This window comes from Suricata suricatta, chromosome 8 (genome assembly GCF_006229205.1).
Source record: "Suricata suricatta isolate VVHF042 chromosome 8, meerkat_22Aug2017_6uvM2_HiC, whole genome shotgun sequence".
In the NCBI taxonomy this organism is placed as follows: domain Eukaryota; kingdom Metazoa; phylum Chordata; class Mammalia; order Carnivora; family Herpestidae; genus Suricata; species Suricata suricatta.
This window is the reverse complement of record NC_043707.1, coordinates 40,475,670-40,497,878: the sequence shown is the minus strand read 5'-3', so window position 1 is coordinate 40,497,878 and position 22,209 is coordinate 40,475,670. Positions and strand designations below refer to the sequence as shown.

General features: G+C 36.6%; 2 protein-coding genes and 1 long non-coding RNA gene across 5 annotated transcripts in view; 1 reads left to right on the top strand and 2 right to left on the bottom strand.

Moving 5' to 3' along the window:
• Window positions 1-128, bottom strand: part of GOLPH3L (golgi phosphoprotein 3 like) — a 32,457-nt gene extending 32,329 nt beyond the window's left edge. Inside the window, exon 1 of the mRNA XM_029946719.1 lies at window positions 2-128. The gene's annotated coding sequence lies outside the window, so the exon portion shown is untranslated. The remainder of the gene's footprint in view (window position 1) is intronic.
• LOC115298230 lies at window positions 117-5,759 on the top strand. Of its 2 annotated transcripts, XR_003911674.1 has the most exons (4): window positions 117-268; window positions 1,424-1,521; window positions 2,691-2,724; window positions 5,327-5,759. It is a non-coding gene; the product is annotated as an uncharacterized LOC115298230 (long non-coding RNA). The 2 variants fall into 2 exon arrangements; XR_003911675.1 differs by lacking the exon at window positions 2,691-2,724.
• On the bottom strand, window positions 799-20,330 carry HORMAD1 (HORMA domain containing 1). 2 transcript variants are annotated; one of them, XM_029946705.1, is made up of 15 exons: window positions 20,214-20,330; window positions 19,022-19,083; window positions 18,202-18,346; window positions 16,318-16,381; window positions 15,547-15,583; window positions 13,545-13,565; window positions 13,255-13,281; window positions 11,654-11,721; window positions 11,012-11,163; window positions 9,320-9,579; window positions 7,726-7,792; window positions 7,575-7,645; window positions 6,266-6,349; window positions 2,951-3,022; window positions 799-1,445 (listed from the first exon to the last, which is right to left on the bottom strand). In XM_029946705.1, exons 2-15 carry the CDS (start codon window positions 19,052-19,054, stop codon window positions 1,365-1,367), a joined length of 1,182 nt encoding a protein of 393 aa, XP_029802565.1. In that variant the 5' UTR covers window positions 19,055-19,083; window positions 20,214-20,330; the 3' UTR covers window positions 799-1,364. The 2 variants fall into 2 exon arrangements, with proteins under 2 accessions (XP_029802565.1, XP_029802566.1); XM_029946706.1 differs by lacking the exon at window positions 13,545-13,565.
• Between the last annotated feature and the right edge of the window lie 1,879 nt (window positions 20,331-22,209).

Here is a 22,209-nt window from a genome sequence, read left to right as displayed (position 1 = left end):
CCTTGGTGTTTCTTCATGGGACCAATCAGAAACCGCCAAGGTTGAGCCCAGCCAATCGGAGCTTACGAGGGGAGGCTCTCCTCGGGCTATTGTGTTGCGATCCCGACAAACACCACCAAAAGGAGGCAGGTTTGGGTCAACCTGACAGCTGGTCAATCCAATGAAGTAACCTTGGTAGAAGAGAGGAAAGGGAGCTGCGATCCCCACCCCCATTAAATCGTCCAATCAAATCGTTCAGTGAGCTAGCGCCGGCTGCCAATCAACAAAGGTTTTTGTTGGTCAATCTCTAGTTTGAGTGTTATCTGTAGCAGTGTATTCTAGGACCATTGGGTGAGATGTGTTGGGATCCAAAAAAGCTAAGAAAAATTAAACATTTTAAAATTGGTTGTTTTCGACAATGAGCTTGTCCCTAACCTCCCTATTCTAGAAAAACCTGATTTGGGTCCGTTCATGTACATTTATGTGGTTTACATGAAGCAGGATAGGTACGTTTCAACCAGAGCATACACCACAACCTTCTCTGTTAGCGCTTGTTACTGGCAAATCCATAGCTAATGTATGTTTTATAATATGGCTGCTAAAAACGGACCAAGTGTTAAGTCTTTCTTTTCCAAGGCAAAGGAAATGGCTAAAGCTGCAGCCAGGTCCCAGAGTTCTCACTAAAAGCACAGTATCTTTCATACTACTGCTCAAGGATTCTGGGAAGTGTGCTCAACTCTTGCAAAGTTTCATCTACCAAAATGATTACAAAATTAGTGCCTAAACATTTTCTGCTAAATAAAAAGTCATGAAAGAGTCTAGATGCTGAACAATATTTTATTTATGCTGCCAAAAATGCCAGACCTTAAAAATCAATCCTCATTTTTGTCTTCAAGTTAAAAAAAAAGTTAAAAAGATAACCAATTTTTAAAGGTATGTTATATATTACCATGTTAATGCACTCTATTCAGTACTCAAAGTACTGAAGAATGTGGTTTTAACGACACAGTGACAGACAGATAAGTGGTACAGTTTTAACATAAGTTAAAAAGTAAATTCCTACCAAAATAAATATTATTTGTTTTTAAAACTGACACAGAAGTTAATATACACTTAAAGGCAGTGTCCATCAAAATGGAAGATAGATCAATACTGAACAGGTAATGAACAAAATCAATTATGACATTGGTACTTTTGGTTTTATTCAAAAGTTCTCTTGTATTGTCTCATAATATGATAGTCACCTAAACATTCATTTTTGTGTACTAACTGCTTAAGACTACATATAAGTTTTCACAGGTAGGGCAAATACACGTTAAAACAGTAATAGAGTGTCCTTTAGTTTAAATGTTGAGAACGTCGCAAACATGCAACAGAATTAATTTTCATATATGTTCCTTTGGTTCACTAAACTTTCTTCTTTTTGGCACTGGCTCTTGACTAGAAGCACCAAAGTGATGAAGGACCTGTCAAAAGAAAATAACTACTAAGGATACGTTCCAGTTTACATGCCTTTTATTTTCTATTTTTCACATTTCTGAGGTTTGTTTGCTCCTTCCTTGCCTTATTTCTTTTTGAAAGTATATGTAGTATAACTATTTCCTACTAAGATAGAATGTCTGAGCTCTTTTAAAGGAGGGTAAATTTGGGACACCCGGCTGGCTCAGTGCAAGGAACATGCAGCTCTTGATCTTGGGGTTGTGAATTCGAAACCCGCACTGGGTGTAAAGATCTCTTAGAAATAAATTTTTTTTTTAAGGAGGGTAAATCTTATTACTGATATATTTCTATCTTCTGATGGCCGCTGATAGTGCCTGCTTGCAAAGTGTAAGGTCTTTGTTAGGGCTGTTGGAGAAGTCAGAAAGATAGCTCTAACATTCTGTCCTCAAAATATTTGGGGGGATAAGAGGAAAAAGATTTAAAAATGAGCTGTAGATAGAGAAACATTCTACCTTGGCACCATGTCAGATTTAAATCATGTTTTCTTTTTGTATTCCTGATACTTAGCAGTACCTGATATAGACATTCAATGCATACTCTTGAATGAACAGGACAAATTAAAGAAATTCCTAAAAGTATTCCTGAGTTACTCAACTTTGATTTTTCTGGGAAAAAAAAAAAAAACACCTCACTAATGATACAAACTGAATGATTTTGAAAAAAAATCAAGGCTTAATACATTGGGAAAAGTCAGACAACTTAATATATTAATGGTCAGGTTATTTCATTCCCTTCTTAAGCTACATAAATTAAAAATACTATTAACTGTATTTTTGAGATTACCCCTTTTAAAGCAGTCTTATATATTCAGTTGTCTAATTTTAACCTACTAATAATACTGTAAGTTCTAGTTGAAAATACAAATATTTATCTCAGAAATGACAAACAGATGATCTGATTAGGTACAATAAGGTCCCAAATATGAAACAACTGTTAAAAAATCTAGGTCAGGCAAATTTTATTTCCCCTAAGGTACTGAGGGGAGATGCTATATGTTTAGAGAATAAGTTGATTTGATAATTTATCTTATTTCTACTTCATTTTTGATCTCTAGGAAACTCCTATCAAATTTGTGGCCCAATTTTAGCTCTCCATAAATAAAATGGCCTAAATAATCTTGTATTTTCTCATTCTACTCATACTTATTCATAGTAAATTTTCTCATTCTATTCATATTTTTCTGGACACACTGATTATTATTTATTTTATAGATTCTCCAACTACTTCAAATCATTGATGAAATCAGTAAGTATTTACACAGAAAAAATTAATAAACAACCATAGCACATCTTATTTTAAAATCACATCAGTTTTTAGAGCCAATTTTTTATAAACAAGATTTGGATGTCAATATTCTAAGGTAATATCTAGGGATAATATCACATTTAGCATTTAAAATTTAATCTATTATTAATAATTATAGTCTGATACCTGCAAATTTATTCAACTTGTAAATTATCAGAAAACTTACTGTTTTCCCAGATTTTAGGTGATTTCTCTTCTGATTTTCTTTAGAAGATTTTGCTGGTTGATTTCCATTAGCCTCCACAAAGATAGAATAATCACCAATTGGTTACTTCTCAAAGAATAACCAACACTTGAAAAACAACAGGCAACTATATGCGGTTTTAAACAAAAAGCTTTCCCGAGGTATAATTGAGATACCATACAGTTCATCTATTTTAGAAGGCATACAGTGCAATAACTTTAATTATATTCACAGTTGTGCAATCATCACTGCAGTCAATTTTAGAATACTTTCATCACTCCAAAAAGAAACCCTGAGGTTGGTTGGTTTGTTCCTTCCTTCTCTTCATTCTTTTTAAAATTATACATAATGTACCTATTTCCGACTAAGATAAAATACCTGGGTTCTTTCAATGTAGAGGATAGCAATCTCTTCCATTTCCCCCTTTCTCCCACTAGCTCTAAGACTTTCTGTCTCTGGGACGCCTGGGTGGCTCAGTCGGTTAAGTGTCTGACTTCAGGTCAGGTCATGATCTCACAGTTTGTAGGTTCGAGCTCCGTGTTGGGCTCTGTGCTGACAGCTAGCTCAGAGCCTGGAGCCTGCTCCAGATTCTGTATCTTCTCTCTCTCTGACCTTCCCCTGCTCACACGCACTGTCTCTATCTCTCAAAAATAAAAAAAAAAGACTTTCTGTCTCTATAAAAATCCCTACTCTGGATTTTTATATGAGTAGAATCATACAATATGTGGACTTTTATGACTGGTTTCTTTCATTTAGCATGTTTTCAAGGTTTATCTAGGTTGAAGCATGTATGGGTACTTCATTCCTTTTCATGGCTGAATAATATTCCATTGACCGATATACTACATTTTGTTTATCCATTTGTCTGTTGATGGATATTTAGGTTTTTTCCACCTTTGGATATTGTAAATAATGCTATGTATGCAGTTTTTATTTTTATTTTTATTTTTATTTGACAGAGAGAGAGAGAGAAAGATAGTGTGTGAGCTGGGGTGAGGGGCAAGGGGAGAGACAGAATCCTGAGCATGGAGCAATACAGAGCTCTGTCCGTGTACTTGGGATCACAATCCAAGCCAAAATCCAAGAGTCAATTCTCGGGACACCTGGGTGGCTCAGTCAGTTAAGCGTCCGACTTTGACTCAGGTCATGATCTCACATTTCGTGGATTCAAGCCCAGAGCCTGGAGCCTGCTTTGGATTCTGTGTCTCCTTCTCTCTCTGCCCCTTCCCCTCTCTTGCTCTGTCTCTTTTACAAAAAAAAAGTTGATGCTCAACTGACTGAAGCACCTAGATGCCCCTATCTATGCAGTTTTTAAAATGAGTATCAGATGATGACAAATTGTTAGCTGTTATATTACTATTCTCTAAAAAGACACTTTGTTTAAAAAAATTTTTTAACATTTATTCATTTTTGAGAGAAATGTCAGCACAGAGCCTGCTGCAGGGCTCAAACTCATGGGCCGTGAGATCATGACCTGAGCTGTAGATGGATGCCCAACCGACTGAGCCATCCAGGCGCCGTCAGAAATATTTTCTGACGCGGAAAATGTACTTTAATATAACTTCATTAGTGTATATACCATTAAATATTTTCATTTTTTGCCCTTTTCTAACAATAATTCAGTCATGATTCTCTCTCATTTTAAAAAAACTTTAAATATCTATTTATTAATGAGACAGAAACAGAGCATGAGTCAGGGAAGAGCAGAGAGAGAGAGGGAGACACAGAATCTAAAGCAGGCTCCAGGCTCTGAGCTGTCAGCACAGAGCCCGACACAGGGCTCAAACCTATGAACCGGAAGGAAGGTCATGACCTGAGCCGAAGTTGGACGCTTAACCGACTGGGCCACCCAGGTGCTCCTAGTCATGATTCGCAAAATCAGCAATACTTTGGCAGAGAGTTCTAATACAAAAACATGGGCAATTTTGTTTCTTCTTCTTATTTTTTAATCTAATTATTTTTGAGAGAGAAAGAGTGACAGAGTAAAAGGGAGGGAGGGGCAGAGAGAAAGAGGGAGGCACAGAATCTGAAGCAGGCTCTAGGCTCCAAGCTGTCAATACAGTGCCTGATTTGGGGCTCAAACTCACAAAATGAGAGATAATGACCTGAATCGAAGTTGGACAGTTAACCGACTGAACTACTCAGGCGCCCCAACATGGGCAATTTTAGAAGTGAATTTATGTTCCCAAAGTGTCTTAATGTCACATTATAAAGGAGTACTCCCTAATTTTTTTTAAATTCTTGCTTTTCTCTCTATACCCTAATAAAGGATACTCATCCTAAGTAAAAGCTGCTTAGAAGACAATTTTGTTGCTAGTGGTATTAACTTTTGAAACTTTTTGTCTTTTCTTTCAACAGCATGTTAGTTTGAATGTTGCCTTCTGCCAGCTTTAACTCCTTACTGAGAATGTGGAAAACGGGGCACCTAGTTGGCTCAGTTGGAAGCGCAAGTGAATCTTGATCTTGGGGTCATGAGTTTGAGCCCCAAGTTGGAGGAAGAGACTACTAAAAAAATAAAGAAAAACTTTTTTTTTGAATGTAGAAAAAAGGACGCCTAAAAATGGCACTACAATCAATGGTGTGCTGGTGAATGTTTAACAACCACGAAGTGTTTGCAGGTTTCCATGCTGTGAGTACTCTCATCACATCCACTGTCACGCTACTGAGTGAGGAGTTGGGAAGAAATGTCAGTATACTGTCAGAGGGTGCTATTTGTTTCCCCAGTTTGGATATAATATTTTATAGAATGCTTTTTTGTTGCCTCTGAATAAAATATAAATTTCCATTTAGTAAAAACAGAAAACTAAAAAATGCAGTGGGTTTTTCCCTTAAAAACATGAGATTCCTTTTATGCAAAATATATACAAAACATTCGTTTTTAATGTCTTATTAATAAGACAATCCATTTACAAGCTAGAACATGAGAATATTTTGGCATTCTAGGAAATCTCCTTGGGAGGCTGGATGACACTGTTATTTCTAAAAGCCTTTCCTGAATTCTTTCATGTACCTTCAATCAAATTAACCATTCTTTCCTTTGTGCCTCCATGTAGCCCACTCAGACTGCTACCATGGTCCCATGTCACTGCTTGTTGACCAACAAGGACTAAACTTTAAGCTAAGCATAGGAACAATATGTTATTCATTTATACCTCCAGCACCTAGTAAAGTACCTGACTCATAATAGTCGCTTACTAAATACTGGTCCAATAAAGAAAGGATTAAGAAGCAAAATAAACTCACATTGGGGAAAAATTACAAGGTTACAATGGAAAACAAATCTAAAGATACATTTACCATTTTATTCTGAAAGATTTTTCCACTTCTTGTTTTGCTTTCAGACACCTCAAGTTCAGATGTTTTACTGACTAACTGTTCAACCTAGAAAAGAAAATAATTACACAAAATCATTAATGTAATAAAATCTCTCCATAACATAATACTAGGGCTCTAAAATTCAGTAACATAAAATCTAGAGTATTATGTTAATGAAAACCAATAATTTTGAGTGGTTCTTACTGTCACAAAAAGTGTAAAGGTAAAGAAGTGAATCTGATGATGCATAGGAGCACATGTACCCCAATGTTCATAGCAGCACTGTCAACAATAGCCAAATCATGGAAAGAGCCTAAATGTCCATCACCGGATGAGTGGATCAAAATTGTGGTATATATATACAATGGAGTACTACATGGCAATGAGAAAGAATGAAATCTGGCCATTTGTAGCAAAGTGGATGGACCTCGAGGGTGTCATGCTAAGCAAAATAAGTCAGGCGGAGAAGGACAGATACCATATGTTTGCACTTATAGGTCTAACAGGAGAACAGGAGAAACCTAATGGAGGACCAGGGGAGGGGAAGAGGGAAAGAGAGTTGGGGAGAGAGAGAGGGACGTAAAACTTGAAAAACTATTGAATACAGAAAACAAACTGAGGGTTGAAGGGGAAGGGGGAGGGAGGGAAAAGAGGTGGTGGTGATGGAGGAGGGCACTTGTGGGGAAGAGCACTGGGTGTTATATGGAAACCAATTTGACAATAAACTATTTGGAAAAAAAAAAAAGTGAACCTGACACTGTGTACAATTCACTGAACTGAAAAAGTCCCAAATGATCATTAGGCACTAAACTACTCTTCTAGAAGATAAGAACTTTAGTTTACCCTCAATAGAGAAAGGAGATGTGCAGAGGAAGGTGGACAATAATCAGTGCCATTATTTTCAAGTTCTTTTTATCTAAATGTTATATCAAGATTTTACTGTCAATGGAAAACAAAATTAAACATGTCTTCTCAGGGCAGCAAAAGTGTATTATAGGCTCCATTTGTAAGCACAAAAGGTGGTACAATAGTTGCTTCAGATTCTGTCTAGCTGAAATTCTGAGATTCTATGAACAGTATTTAAAGGTTTACTACTAAACAAATCCACAAAAATTCAAAACTTTTCAACATATACTTTTCAAATTTTGTTAAAAAGCATTCTTAAGACCTAATTTTATCCTAAAAGAACTTGAATATAATAACAAAACCTGAAAAATAATAAACAACTATATAAGCAAGTCTTTTTGGAAAAAAAACAAGTTAAAAGTGAGATGAATTATCAAATTTATACCTGAGAATGAGAAAGATCTAGATTTTCCTTAGACCTCATAATTTCATCTTCCTCACAAACTAAACTTGATTCTGCTTAAAAAAAAAAAGAGTTAAAATTGAATAAAATTAAATTGGAAGTGAATTAATCTACATTTTCATTAACTTCTTACCTACAAGTTCAGAAGATTCAGGGTTTTTTTTCTGCTCTTCCATTTTAGTTTCAGTGTCAAAATCATCCTATGTAATTACATTAAGAAAAAAATGGACACATTTTAAAAAGAAATTAAAACTGGTGTTTATGAAAAACTTTGTTTTATGAAGGTTAAATATAGCATAACACTACAACTACCTTATGCTTGCTAGAAATCAAGTCCTAAAATTTCTATAACAAGGTACTACATTTATCCAGACAAAGTAAAAATGACTACATTATCTTGTAGGATTGCTTTAAGGAGAAATATACAACTTTCTAAAAAATACATAATGGCTGTAAGAATCATTAGTTCTTACTATTGTCAGAGGCCACTGAATTAGACATGTTCACACAAGTACCATTTCTGTATCTTGTAATTTCTACACATGTGTTAGCATACACTCTGATTATGCCCCAACCCTCTTCGGAAAGTTAGTGAAGAATAAGACCAGTCATGGTATGGTAGAAATAACAACAAGCTTAATGTCTACTTTATAATTGTGTGTGTGTAACATATGTCAAAGAGCTTTAAATATTTTAAAGAATGCTACATAAATCCAAGCATTATTGTTTATACAGTGAGACTGGGATTTAGGTTTTGAGAAGACTTCTTCTTTGACTAAACTGTTTAAAAACTGAATTTTCTATTTGTAAGGATGTGGCAGAGCCTAAATCACAAAAATCAGTCTCTATATATGTCATAATTTGGAATAAAATAAGACAAAACAACAATGATTACATTATAAAACAATCCTGTTAATGCAAAAGATTTTCTGGGAGTAAGGCAAAAATAAAAAGAAGCCTTTTTTCTACTTCTATTCAACCAAAACCGAGAAGGGACTCAGTAAACCTAAGTGCTGGTAGGCACGGGAGGAGTCTAAAGATGAATGACACTTTTCCTGCCTTCCAGGAACTGCTAGCCTGCTTTAGGACAGTGACTTTGCAGGCCCCCAAGGAATTCAAGCACAGGTTTATATGACCATCTAGTAAGGGTGCAGTAGGAAGGATTCCAACATTAGTTGGGAGATGGGAGTATTTCAGTGGTTTGCAAATTATGCTCCAGACCAAGGGGTTTCCTCAGAGTCCCCTACGAGGGTAGTTGAGGTGGCTGGTGGCTGGGCTTCCAGGACTTCAATCAGAATTGTTGTGCTTTTTTTAAAAAAATGTTTATTTTTAAAGGAGAGAGAGACAGCATGAGCAGGGGAAAGACAGAGAGAGACAGAGACACAGAATCTGAAGCAGACTCCAGGCTCCGAGCTGTCAGCACAGAGCCCGACGCTGAGCTTGAACTCATGAGCCGGAGATCATGACCTGAGCTGAAGTCAGACTCTTAACCGACTGAGCAGCCCAGGAGCCCCAGAATAGCTGTGCTTTAAATTTCTGAGAATAATGTTTGCACCAAGACAAAAAGTCTTAAAATGAAAAGCCTATATCTTCCTATGGTCCATACCAACTTTGAGTTTATGATTATAATACAAATTTATAAAAATATTAATGAGAACTATTAGTCTTTAGAATTGAGTGAAACATTTGTTACTATGGTACTTTAGAACTCTTTAAAATGTACTGACATTTATATACTGCTCCTGTTTATCTTCTAGGTCATCTTTGTCCATGAGAATTTTCTGAAGTGGTGTTTTTAATTGTTTTGGTGATAAAATAGCTGAATCAATATTTTCCATTCGTTCTTTTTCAGTAGTCACTTTTACTTTGAAGGTGTGAAAAGGTGTTGAAACTTCTCCCACATTTAAGTACATAGGCTCCCCTTCAAATATCACTCCTTCACAATCACCATCCTTAAAACCAGGAGGCTGGTAATCTGGGGGTGTAACTGCAAAAAGTATGAAGTTAATGAAATTGTAGAGAACATAATGTAATATTAATATATAAAAACTGAAGACATTTCAAATAGTATAGAAAGGCAACCTTTTTTTCCTTCTTCACTTGACTGGCTGCATAACTTTGAATAAAATTATTTATCATCCTTGACTTGGTTTTCTCATCTGTGAAATGGGGAAAATAATAGTACCTACTCCTAGGGTCATTGTGGGTATTAGATGAATTAAAGTATATAAAATACTCAAACTAGAACATTGTAAGTATTCAATAAATATTAATTATTACCATTGTTGCTTTATGTTCTTCTGGAAGATATTATACATGTAAAATATATATTTCACATATATGTATATTCTTAACAAAACACAAATAAGATCTTACCGTTCTTTACCTAGCTGTTTTTAACCTTTCTTTTTAATCCATTTGTGTTATTTCTTGGATAAATTAACTTAATCAGCACATTCTTTTTTTTAAAGTTTATTACTTATTTTGAGAGAGACAGAGACAGCGCAAGTGGAGATGGAGAGAGGGAGAGAGAAAGAATCCCAAGCAGGCCCCATGCTGTCAGCACAGAGCTCAATGTGGGGCTTGAACTCATGTGAGATCATGACCTGAGCCAAAACCAAGAGTCAGATGCTTATCTGACTGAGCCACCCAGGCGCCGCCCCCTCCCTGCCCCAGCACATTCTTTATAATAGCTTGCATGGTATCCCTGTAAGTATATAACATTGCATGTTCGTGTTAAGTATATTCCCAAGATATTTTTCTAGCTATAGAATTTCTGGATTAAAGAGAATGCACATCCAAAAATTTGATACTGCCAAAATGTCCTCTAAAAATCTTGCACCTATATACATTCCCTCAAGAATTTATAAAGGTGCTGACTTTACCCCACACCCTTGCCAAGAAATAGTTTACAAGTTTTACTGCTCTGGTAAGTGAAAAGGAGCAGCTCACTGTTTTATTTCTTTAATTACGAGTGAGTTTGTACCTTGTATGGATGTGTTCATATCACTGGAGAAGCTTATGTACATTTGAAAGTCTATTCTTTCTAATCTTTCTTTTTTTTTTAATTTTTTAATGTTTATTTATTTTTGAGATAGAGAGAGACAGAGTGCAAGTGGGGTAGGGACAGAGAGAGAAGAGACACAGAACCTGAAGCAGGCTGTGCTGATAGCTCAGAGTCTGACACAAGGCTCAAACCCATGAATCATGAGTTCATGACTTGAGCCAAAGTCGGACGCTTAACTGGCTGAGCCGCCCAGGCGCCCCCAATCTTTCTTTTTCAAAAACTGATATTCAATGAAAATTTTATCATTTCAAAAAATACATTACAATTTAGGTCTTAAAATAATTTAGGATGGAAAACAATTGTTTCAATTCTAAAACATACAAATACAAAGAGGATGTATTATAAATAGTACCTTCGTCATAATAAAAAAGTTTCATGGTCAAACAAACATCATTAGGCAAAGGTCCCAGATTTTGCATTAGAATATAAATCTTGCGGATGAGAAGAATACTTGCTTTCTTGATGTCAGCAAATGACATGCTGGAATCACTATTTTGGTTTTTGCTACAAGAGAATCACACATTAATTTCTTTTATGACACCTATGGCTTCTAATAACTTCATATTTTACTATTTGAGATTCTTATTCCTATTATAGCATTAAGTTTCTAAGTTGAAAGTTACCATAAAATGTGTTTTAATGTCACTATTATTAAAAATATCATTATTAATAAGTGTATAAACTAATATTTTTATTTAACATGCATTTTATATAAGGTGTTTAAAGGAAACAGTGATGGATTTTAATTACATTTCTAATCACTCAAGCATACAATAACTTTCCTACATTTGGCTCTGTTTCACAATTAAAATAGTATATAATTAGCTACAGAATCTGGGCTTGCAGCTACTAGCATGATATTTTTACAGCCACTTCTTGACAGGTAATTGGGGGTGTTTGAGACATTTCAGAATTAATGCTGAAGCTTAGCAATATAGTATTAATATGAATAAGTGTTAATCTGTAATACAAAAAGAAAACTATAAAACCATACCTTATGAAATCCATGATTGGTCCATTATTAGTGTACTTGAACTTAAATTGGTAACATTCTGAAATTGTCTTAAATAGAAAACATTGCAGTTATGTATCCGATTTACTGTACAGGCAGCCAAGTAGCTATATACAGTTTTTGTATGACTCTTAATGCTGATTTAATAATTTTTCTGCCATGTTAATCCTTATTGGTCCCCTGAAACCTTCAAATCCTAGTAATTCTCTTGGTTTGGGATTTGGGGCTTCAGTCTTAGATGTTCATTCCCCTACTGATTGCAATATACATCATACATATATACATATATATATGTACATATATGTATACGTGTGTGTATATATGTATATATATCAGAGAAAGGAACTCCTTAGCAGACAGTAAGAAGAGCAGCATTATCTCTTATTCTAGCAGAATGGCTTGAGCACAGGGCTTAAATCCTTGCTATACCATAACTAGAAGCAAGTCCTTTAAGCCTTCTAAGTTTCAGTTTCCCCAGCTAACAAAAAGGGGTTGAAAATAGTACCTATCTCATTGTGGTTATGAATATTTAACAAATAAGATAATTTATGCAGAGCATTTAATAAAGTGTCTGGCACACCAAGCATTCAATGAATATTAGTGAATCAACAAGGTTGCTCTTTTACTGAAAGAAAAAAATGTTCAACTGTATAAAACACCTGAAACTAAATGAATATTTTTTGAACAGTTAGCTTCCAAACAATCAACTAATACACAGCATTTGCCTATATGACTTTTGTCACCATGGACAAAATTACGCATTAACTGCAAGCATGAGTATCAAAGAAAAGACACTGCCAGCCCTCCTGAGGCTGTTTTTTATTGTTTTCTTTATAGTTCAGAGCTCACATAGGAATGGGGATCCACTCTTTCTTTTTAAAAACAGCTGCTTCTCCATGACTGAATGAAACACTATATAACAGCGACAGTGCCATGGTTAAGCACCATGATCGTAAACCGGCCTTCTTAGGTCCAAATTCTTGTTCTGCCACCCTGACCTTAGGTTTCCTTATCTATAAAGTGGAGAAGATAATGGTAGTTACCCCATGAAAGTTATGATTAATAAATGAGATAATGCATATAATGCTTCAAAGAACAGAGCCTAATAATAGTAGGCACTCAACAGATCTTTCCCATTTGTTTTTTGTTTGGTTTTCCCTGTCATTTCTTGTAATACATTCTTTAATTGTCAAACAGGTGGATGTGACTGAATTGGAATGAATATCCAAAGTGCAAAGATAAGCATCTTATTTTTGTCAAATTCAATCCCTTTCAAAATTCTATAAAAAGAATATTTTATCGAAGCAGAAATCAGAAGGTTTAGGTTATTTCTAATGGCTTTTGGCTTAGTGGCCTTGGATCAGTCACAAAGTCTCTCTGGTAGTAAGTGTATTAATCTGTTTAAAGATAATAATACAAGCCTTGTCTTACCTCAAAAAAGCCTTTATGGGGTTCAAATGTGAAAATGTATGTGAAAGTGTATTGATTGAAGCACAAGTGCAAGCATAAGATATTATTATAATTTTATGTCATTTTTAGATTTTAGAGATACTATGTCTCTTTACTAACCTAAGCTCACCTACCTGAGGGTCTTCTGGGTTGGTGTATACCTATTTAAAAATAATTTATAATTGAGTTATATAAGGCTAAGTAGTCAAGAAGAACTAAACTGGATATTTAGATTAAACTATTAAATGGATTCAGTAAGACAAAATACAAAATAACCTCCCCAAATATTAATTTGTTACTTTCCCCCCAATGAATAGATCATTTGCGTGAATAAAGTGATATAATCAATTGATGGTTTTAGTGTTATTTAAATAAACAAGGCCAGATTTGACATCTTAAGAACATATAATTTAAAAATACTTACAGCTAGAACCACCATCCTTAGCTGAAATATAACAAAGAACAAAAATCTTACTTTTACTCCATAAAATATTTTTTCATGATGGATCATAAGAATTCTTTGTTTTATTTCAACATTTATTCCTAGTAAGAAATAATCTTGCAAAAATATGATGTATGTAAAGCAATACATTAGATATATTTCTCTATTCCCCCGCATATCTATTTTTTTTTGAGAGACTCATGCACACACAAGCTGGGAGAGGGGCAGAGAGAGAGAGCGAGAGAGACTCTTAAGCAGGCTCCATACCCAGATCTGAGCCTGACATAGAGCTCAATCTTACAACCGTGAGATCATGACCTGAGCTGAAATCAAGAGTCTAATGCTTTACCGAGTAAGACACCCAGATGCCGTCAAATATCTATTTCTAATTGACTTACTAAAGGTTGAAATTAATATCACTGACTTAAGCAAACATGGGCATTTCTGCCAGTTACAAGGAAAATATATATTGTGAAATAACACATTAAGCCTTACCAATGTAAGAACGGACTTTGAAAAGAGAAGTAGAGTTCAGGACTCTGTTCATTTAATAAAAAGAAGAGCCTTTGGAAATCATTAGAATAGAGAATCATGGGAAATCATGCACTAAAGTAATCTGACAAAAATCTAAGAGTCACCCTTGATTTGGATCTTTTCCTTGTACTCTACAACCAGTCCATCAACAAGTCCAATCAGTTCTACTGCCAAATATATCCTGAATCTTTTCATTTCTTTCCTTCTCTGCCTCCTGGTCTAAGCCACAGTGATTTTTCACCAGTACTGCACTAAGAAATTAAGCAATACTCTCCTTGATTCCAATCTTATTCTCCTTCAACTGTATATTGTCTTAAGAGCAGCCAGACTGATTTTTAATTTAAAAATATAAATCAAATGATGTTACATTTCTACTCAAAACCTTCAAATGGCACCTAAAATAAAATTCAAACTCCTCACCTACATAGTCCTGAATGCTCTAGCCCTGCTGTCTCTCTAGGCTCCCCCTCTAAGCCACTCCTTCTCCCCTACTGCTCCCAACGTTCCATTCACACTCTCCTCTTTTTGTTCCTTGAACTCTCTAAACCTCTTTCAACTCTTTGCATTTGCTGTTCTGCCAGGAATATTCTCTCCCAAAGTCAATGCGTGGCTGGTTTCTTCTCAATCAAGTCTCAGCTTAAATGGTACCTACTTAGAGAAGCTCCTGTCCTGTCTAAAGTTACCCCACCTCTCCACCTGCAACACCCTTTTCCTAAATATTTTATTGGCATTTAGCACAGTTGGAAATTATCTGATTTACTTGTTTTATTGACTGTTTTCCCACTATAGGAGGCAGTCTCTTGTTTTGTTACGTTAGTTCACCCAGCTCCTACCTAGAATATGTGTCTAGCACATAGCTGGCACTCAGTATTTAATGAGCATTAGATACTTAATGCCTTAATAAGGGAGGTTAGTGACCATGGATAAAATTTTATCTTTTCTACAATTTTGTTTAGAGCTGGACTTCTTTATATATGTTGATATAAACATAAGTATATAAAAAGGCTTATAGTCTATAGTTAACCCTTATTAATTGAAATTTCACTTATTTATAATTTAACCTAGACTACATGAAAATTTATTTTTGAACTCTCATGACGAAACAATTTACTAAATTATTAGTATAAACAAAATTGTAGAAGGCATGTGAAACTAATAATCTATTTTAGAAGACTTTAATTCATTAAGTTTTTCTAAGTTAATAAGCATTATTAATATAACTAAGTGTTAACACCTAAAGCTGGCTTGGCAAAATTTGTTAAGTATTAATTCGATCGGCTTTAAATTGAGTTGAAGATTAGTCTTTAAAATATTCAAATGTTCAAACTTTTCAGTAATTTGGGCTGGCTGATGCCCAAATTAGTTTAAATTAATGTTTTACTTTGTGACAATTGCTGTTACATTTATAGAGTATAAGTTGTAGAAGAAAGGTAACGAGATATTGACTTACATATTTTTTTTGTAAAGCATCGTAGCATCCTAGCATCCTAAAAAATAATGAAATATTCATTTTTAGGCTGAATGCATTTCCAGAAAACAATTCTTTTAATAAGTCTCCATATTATCTCATTACTAAATAATACAAAATTTTCTCTATGAAAGTTCCCTTCTTGGGGCACCTGGCTGGCTCAGTTCATGAAGCATACAACTCTTGATCTCAGGGTTGTGAGTTCAAACCCCACATTTGGTAAAGAGCTCACTTAAAAAGAAACTCTGCCCCCCTTTTTTTAAGATTTTATTTTTTAAGTTTACTTATTTACTTTGTGTGTGTGTGTGAGAGAGAGGTGAGGAGGGGCATAGAGAGAGGGAGAGAGAGAATTCCAAGTAGGCCCTGCACTATCAGCACAGAGCTTAACACGGAAGTAGAATTCATGAACTGTGAGATCATGAACTGAGTCGAAACCAAGAATCAGATGCCCCACTGACTGAGCCACCCAGGCACCCCTAAGATTTAATTTTTTTAAAGTACACCCAGTATATGACTCAAACTTACAACTCCGAGATGAAAAGTCAAATGCTTTACCAACTGAGCCAGAATTTTAATTTCTTTAAAATTAAAGAAAACTTTTAATGCAAAGATCCAAAGACCTATAAAAATGATATCTAATGTTAAAAGGGGAATTACTAAAATTGGGTTAAACAATGAAAGGTATCCAAGGTACAAAAAAAATGTGATTTAAGAGAAAAATAATTTTATATCCTTAGGTAATCTTTTACTTACCACTTCACTAACTGTGTAGATCCTGGACAGTTTTTATCTTCTCTCAGAATTTTGACACAAAGATCTAAACACCAAAATGATATAAATATAGAACTACTTAAGGTCAGTAAGCAACTAGAAATTTTATTTTATTTTTTTAAGAAGGCTTCATGCCTCGTGTGGAGCCCAGCACAGGGCTGAACTCCTGATCCTGTGATCAAGACTTGAGCTGAGATCAAGAGTCAAATGCTAACCAACTGAGCCACCCAGACACCCCAAGCAACTAGAACTTTAAGTGAAGATTTTTTTCATCAGCTGTGCATTAGAGATATATTATTAAATGGCAATGAATTTCCAGATGATTGGTATTAATATAATTTAAAGGAAGAAAGGTTTTATGGAAACAAATAATCTTTTTATCCTTATTATAAAATGACATCAAAATGATTAGGATATGGGGCACCTGGGTGGCTCAGTCGGTTGAGTCTCCGACTTCGGCTCAGGTCAAATATCACATTCGTGGGTTCGAGCCCCGCATCGGGCTCTGTGCTGACAGCTAGCTCAGAGCCTGGAGCCTGCTTCCATTTCTGTGTCTCCTTCTCTCTCTGCCCCACCCCTCTCATGATCTGTCTCACTCTGTATCAAAAATAAATAAAAAACATTAAAAATAATAATAATAAAAAAAAATATTAGGATACATGTTGATGGGTAGAAAAAAAAGTAATTTTTAAAAGCTATAGAATACTTAAAGTTAGATATAATGCTCTCACGCTATCATTATCCAAGAGTTTTAGAGTATCTGCATGTGCCTGCATCCCAATTAAATTCTTGTAAAAGGCCAAGAAGTTAACTGGCTGTGAGAGATAGAGACCTGCAAGGAAGCAACAGGAAATACAATGGAAAGGACTGAGATCTCTGTCTCTGTCTCAGGTTCCTTATTTGAAAAAAAGGCATAATATCTAGCTCAGAGGCCTGTAATATGAATTAACAAGCTATAATACATAACATAATGCTTAACATATTGCCCAGCATACAAAAATTTAGGTACATACTATGTGCTGGGTAATGAATTATTACTGTAGTATAAATAGTATAAATTTTTACTCCCCAAAATAACACAAGAACATATCCTACTACTATTCAAAGCTATAAATAATAGAATGTTTTCACCTACCTACTTCATCATTATAAGAGTAATGTCAGGTGAAATTAATCTTGAGAAACTAAGGAAGAATTTTATGATTAAGTGCTTCCAAAGGTATTGAACACACTTTTTAAAAACCATAGTGCACACAAAAATGTGCACACGAATGTGGCATTATTTACAATAGCCAAAAATATGGAAACAACGGAAACAAACATTCACCAACTGATGAACAGATAAATAAAATGTGGTATAGCTATATGATAGACTATTAGTCAGCCATAAAAGAGAATGAAGTACTGATTCATGTTACCATATGGGTGAATCTTGAAACATACGTGAAAGAAGCTGGTCACAAAGGACCACATATTGTAAGATTCCATTTATAGGGAATGTCCAGAAAAGGCAAAGCCATAGGGACAGAAAGCAGCTTGGTGGAATCCTAGGACTGGGGAGGTTGGGGGAAGGGAGAGTGACTTAGCGGGTATGGAGTTTCCTTCTGGGATGAAACGTTCTAAAACTGGCTGTGGTAATGGCTGCACACCAATCTGAATATCTGAAGAATCATTCAGTTGTGCACTTGAAGTGAGTGAATTGTCAGGCATGTGAATTTTATCTCAGTAAAGCTATTATTAAAAAAGATTTCTAGGCAAAATGTATCCAGTCTTAAAGCAAGCCACAATAAAAACAACACGTTTGGAGAAAGTTTTAACATCCACATGAAAGAAGTTGAAAGAAACAAAAAATAAACATTACTTTACCATCTAGATATCTTGTTCCATAAGCATATTCTGGAAATATTCCTCTCAAATAGGTGATGCAGGATACTGACACTGCCAGGAGCCTCTTCACTAACACTAAAGACTGCTGCTCTGTTGTTATCTTACTGGGAAACACCAACGCGCTCTAAATTTAAGGGAAATTAAGACATTTTATTTAGATTTCTTAAAAATGTCTTCCTAAACTTCAGGTAGATCTAAATGCGTATCAGCATGGTCCTTCCAAGAATTTCTAACCAGGCGGTTAAGAATGCCCAGAAAGTCAGGGTGGCGCTGAGAGGCGAAGGTGATTTTCAGGCGAGCAGCCTAAAGGGGAAAAGCAAAAAGGGCTTAAAAATCCTCTTCAGAGCCTCTTGCAAGCTGACCGCCTGTAAATGCATAATCCAAGACAGACAACACCACTTCTCTCTTCAGTTACTGACTACACTTGGTGCAGGAAACAGGAACACCAGAACAGTGTAAAGATGAGAATTTTATCTTTGGGAGCCACGGACATTCACTTTCTTGGCCAGGATGGCTCTGAATGAGAATTTCATCAAAGCAACAAAACGGCATTCATTAGCGCCTGATGTAAACTGGATATGAACCAGAGATTTAATGTGATGCACTCAACAGCCAACCCAGTCCTCCAGGGACGCTAAGTAGTTTAGCTAATATCTTCCTTTCCTAAAACATGGAGTTTCCTGATCTCATTAAACCCTCAAACACTTGACTCTAACTTTCAAATATAAAAATAGCTTGAGGCTTCAAGAAACAATAAAATTTGCTACATCAAAATATTTTTAAATACAAGAAGTCATACCATGGAAGTCCTCTGTAATTGTGCAGTGGCCATCTTCTGAAAAGTCTTTTCTTTAATTCAACCTTGGGACACAAATATAAGCTTTATTTATTATTATGTTTTAATTTTTTTAATGTTTTATTTATTTTTGATACAGAGAGACACAGAGCATGAGAGGGGGAGGGTCAGAGAGAGAAGGAGACACAGAACCGGAAGCAGCTCCAGGCTCTGAGCTAGCTGTCAGCACAGAGCCTGACGCGGGGCTCGAACCCACGAACGTGAGCTCTGATCTGAGCCGAAGCCGGAGGCTTAACCGACTGAGCCACCCAGGCGCCCCTGTTTTAATTTTTTAAAAATGTTGATTTGTTTTTGAGAGCGAGCGAGTGAGACAGAGGGAGACAGAATCTGAAACAGGCTCCAGTCTTTCATTTCAGCCCAGAGCCTGACAAGGGGCTTGAACCCACAGATCATGAGATCATGACCTGAACCGAAATCCTTTGCTTAACCCCCCAGGCACCCCACTCAACACAAGCTTTAACTTCATATCTTATTTGTGTCCTTAATATTCTAGTTGGCTACATGTAAAGTCAGAAGGAACCTTATGTGGATAAAAAAAATTGTATGTGATTCATTTCATGTAAATAAATTTTACATAAATCAACCAATGGCAGTGTTCACGTACTGACCGCATTGCACAGTTAGGTGGATATTCGTCGAGGAAAACGGCCCCTGCCAAACTCTTTAATCTTTAATGTTTGTTTTACATTGACAGTTTCAGAACGACCGAATGGAGGAACATTCCTTTACTGAACTGACGTCAACCTGGCTCTAGCGAGGAAAACCTGTTGTCCTACTCTGCGGAACCACAACAGGGGAACGGAAAATATTCCAGATTTTGGCTGAGGCTGACTTCGCCCTCACAACTGGTATTTCCATGTAAGTTTAATGTTTTGGTTTTCGCGTCCCCTTTCTTCATCGGACAATTCAACTGGAGGAGGTCCCAGAAGAGACGGCTCACCGTCCGGTCATCAAGCCTGACGAAGCCCCGACGAGACTTCGCCTCAAGGGCGCCTTGAGAGAAATAAGCAGGCGGACGTTTCCGCCTCCTGTTTCACCACTAAGACTTTAAGAAACTTAAAAGCAGTTGGGGGTCGATAGAAAAAAGGGATGGAAACACAAAAGGCACAGGAGAGAAAACAAACAAATACATTACGTAAGGTCTGCGAGGGCGCCAGCCGCCGGGAAGCCTGGCACAGCGCTGCGCGCGCTCTGTCTGCCGCGCAGGCGCCTTCCTTCAACGGTCGCCCGCGGAGGCGCGATCGCGGCCGGCCGTGTGGTCTCCGAGTCGCTTTCCCGCCAAGAGGCACGCAAGGCGCGCTGGGAAGCCCAGCGGGCTGAGGAGCCGGTCTCCGCCCGAGAGAGGCCAGATCGCCAGAAAGGTAACGTTAAGCGTGTGCCAAGCGGTCCCGAAATCCGTAGCCCTCCTGCAACGACCCAAGTGTTCGCGGCCGCCATAATGAATCCTGTTAATTTCCGATTGGTTTCGAACTTTGATTTCGTTGTTCGATCTACCACGTATTTATTCCACTCCTACCTTAGTCTCCGGTGTCTTGGGGACACCAATGCTCTGGCAGTCTCCTACTTTGATACTTCCACTACGCTGTCTGTCGGGACGGTGGATAGCTGCTAATGTAGTGAATGTCTCATTTAGAAACTATAAATTCAGAGCTGGTAGGTAGTAGGAGATTGTCAAGAGTACAGATTGCTTACTCATTGTTATATATCCAAATACATTGTGTTATTAGTATAAACATCCCGTAATTATTCAGTAACTTAGATATGTCTGCATCACCAGTTAGAAAACAGCCTCCCCAGTATGAAGATTTGCCCAAAGTCAATCAGAGGAATGAAGTCTAGAATCTTGTTTTCAGTCAAAAATAATATCTGGGGAACCTGGGTGGCCCAGACCATTGAGCATTACACTCTGGATCGCAGATTAGGTCTTGATCTCAGGATCATGAGTTCAAGCCCCCCGTTGGGCTCCATGCAAATTCAGCATTCAAATCCCCTGGTTTAATAATTATTTTGCTTTATGGTTCTCTCACGTGTGAAGTTTACAGATGGCTTTCAAAATTCACTATCTTATTCTTTTCCCATTTTGCTTCTAAGAGCCTTGTGAAGAAAACATAATTATTACTCCTGTTTTACTTATTTTTTACTTTTTAAAATCATTTTGAGAGAGAGACACACACAGAGAACATGAACAGGAGGGACAGAGAGAGAGAGAGAGAGAGAGAGAGAGAGAGAGACAGAATCCAAAGCAGGCTCCTCACCACACTGTCAAGTGTAGAGTCTCACATGGGTCTCTAACTAATAAACCCAGAGATCATGGCCTGAGCCAAGATCAACAGTCAGATGCCTAACTGGCTGAGGCACCCAGGCACCCCTAATTTACTTTTGAGTTATTAACAACTATAGAGAAGAAATATGAAAAAGTAAATAGCTCATCTTGTGTCACAGAATCAGAATCATGCTGTACAGGAGGAATAATTTCTCTTCTACCGTTTTGGAATCTCTGGTTGGACCTATGAATTTAACTGGCAGAAGACAGATTAACAGGAGAAAATGTGCAAGTTTTAATTCTATCTTATTTACACATACCTGGGAGTCTTCACAAGAAAAGTAAAGACCTAACGAATCAGAGTTGAATGCTTCTATACTGAATTGGACAAAGAATAATAAATTGTGCTAAAGTGATCAGGCAAAGGGGCTCTGGCTGGAGCAGATGAATGAGTGAAGTGATATGGGGTTAGGTTAACAAGGTTTATTTGTACAGATTGATCTTGGCCTTCATTGCATGTCCTTGGTGACAAGACTTTCTCTTTCTTTCTGATATGGAGAGGATATCTTTCACAAGGGAGTTTTAAGAAAAAGAAGGAAAATCAGAATGTCCTTCTTGCAGCTGCTGTGTTTTAAGTGCTTCTAACTCAGCATAGTCAATATGCTAGACCAGCATATTCTGGGTGCTGTGTTCTGAACACCTTCAATGCAATCCATAGTTACTGATTTAACCAATTAGATCACTGACTATATTTTGAGGACGAGAGTGGAGACCTGGGTGGTGTTGGGGCAAGACATTTAAAACGTTGATGACCATAATAATAAGTAGACACCATTAAAAATAACAATACAAGGACGCCTGGGTGGCT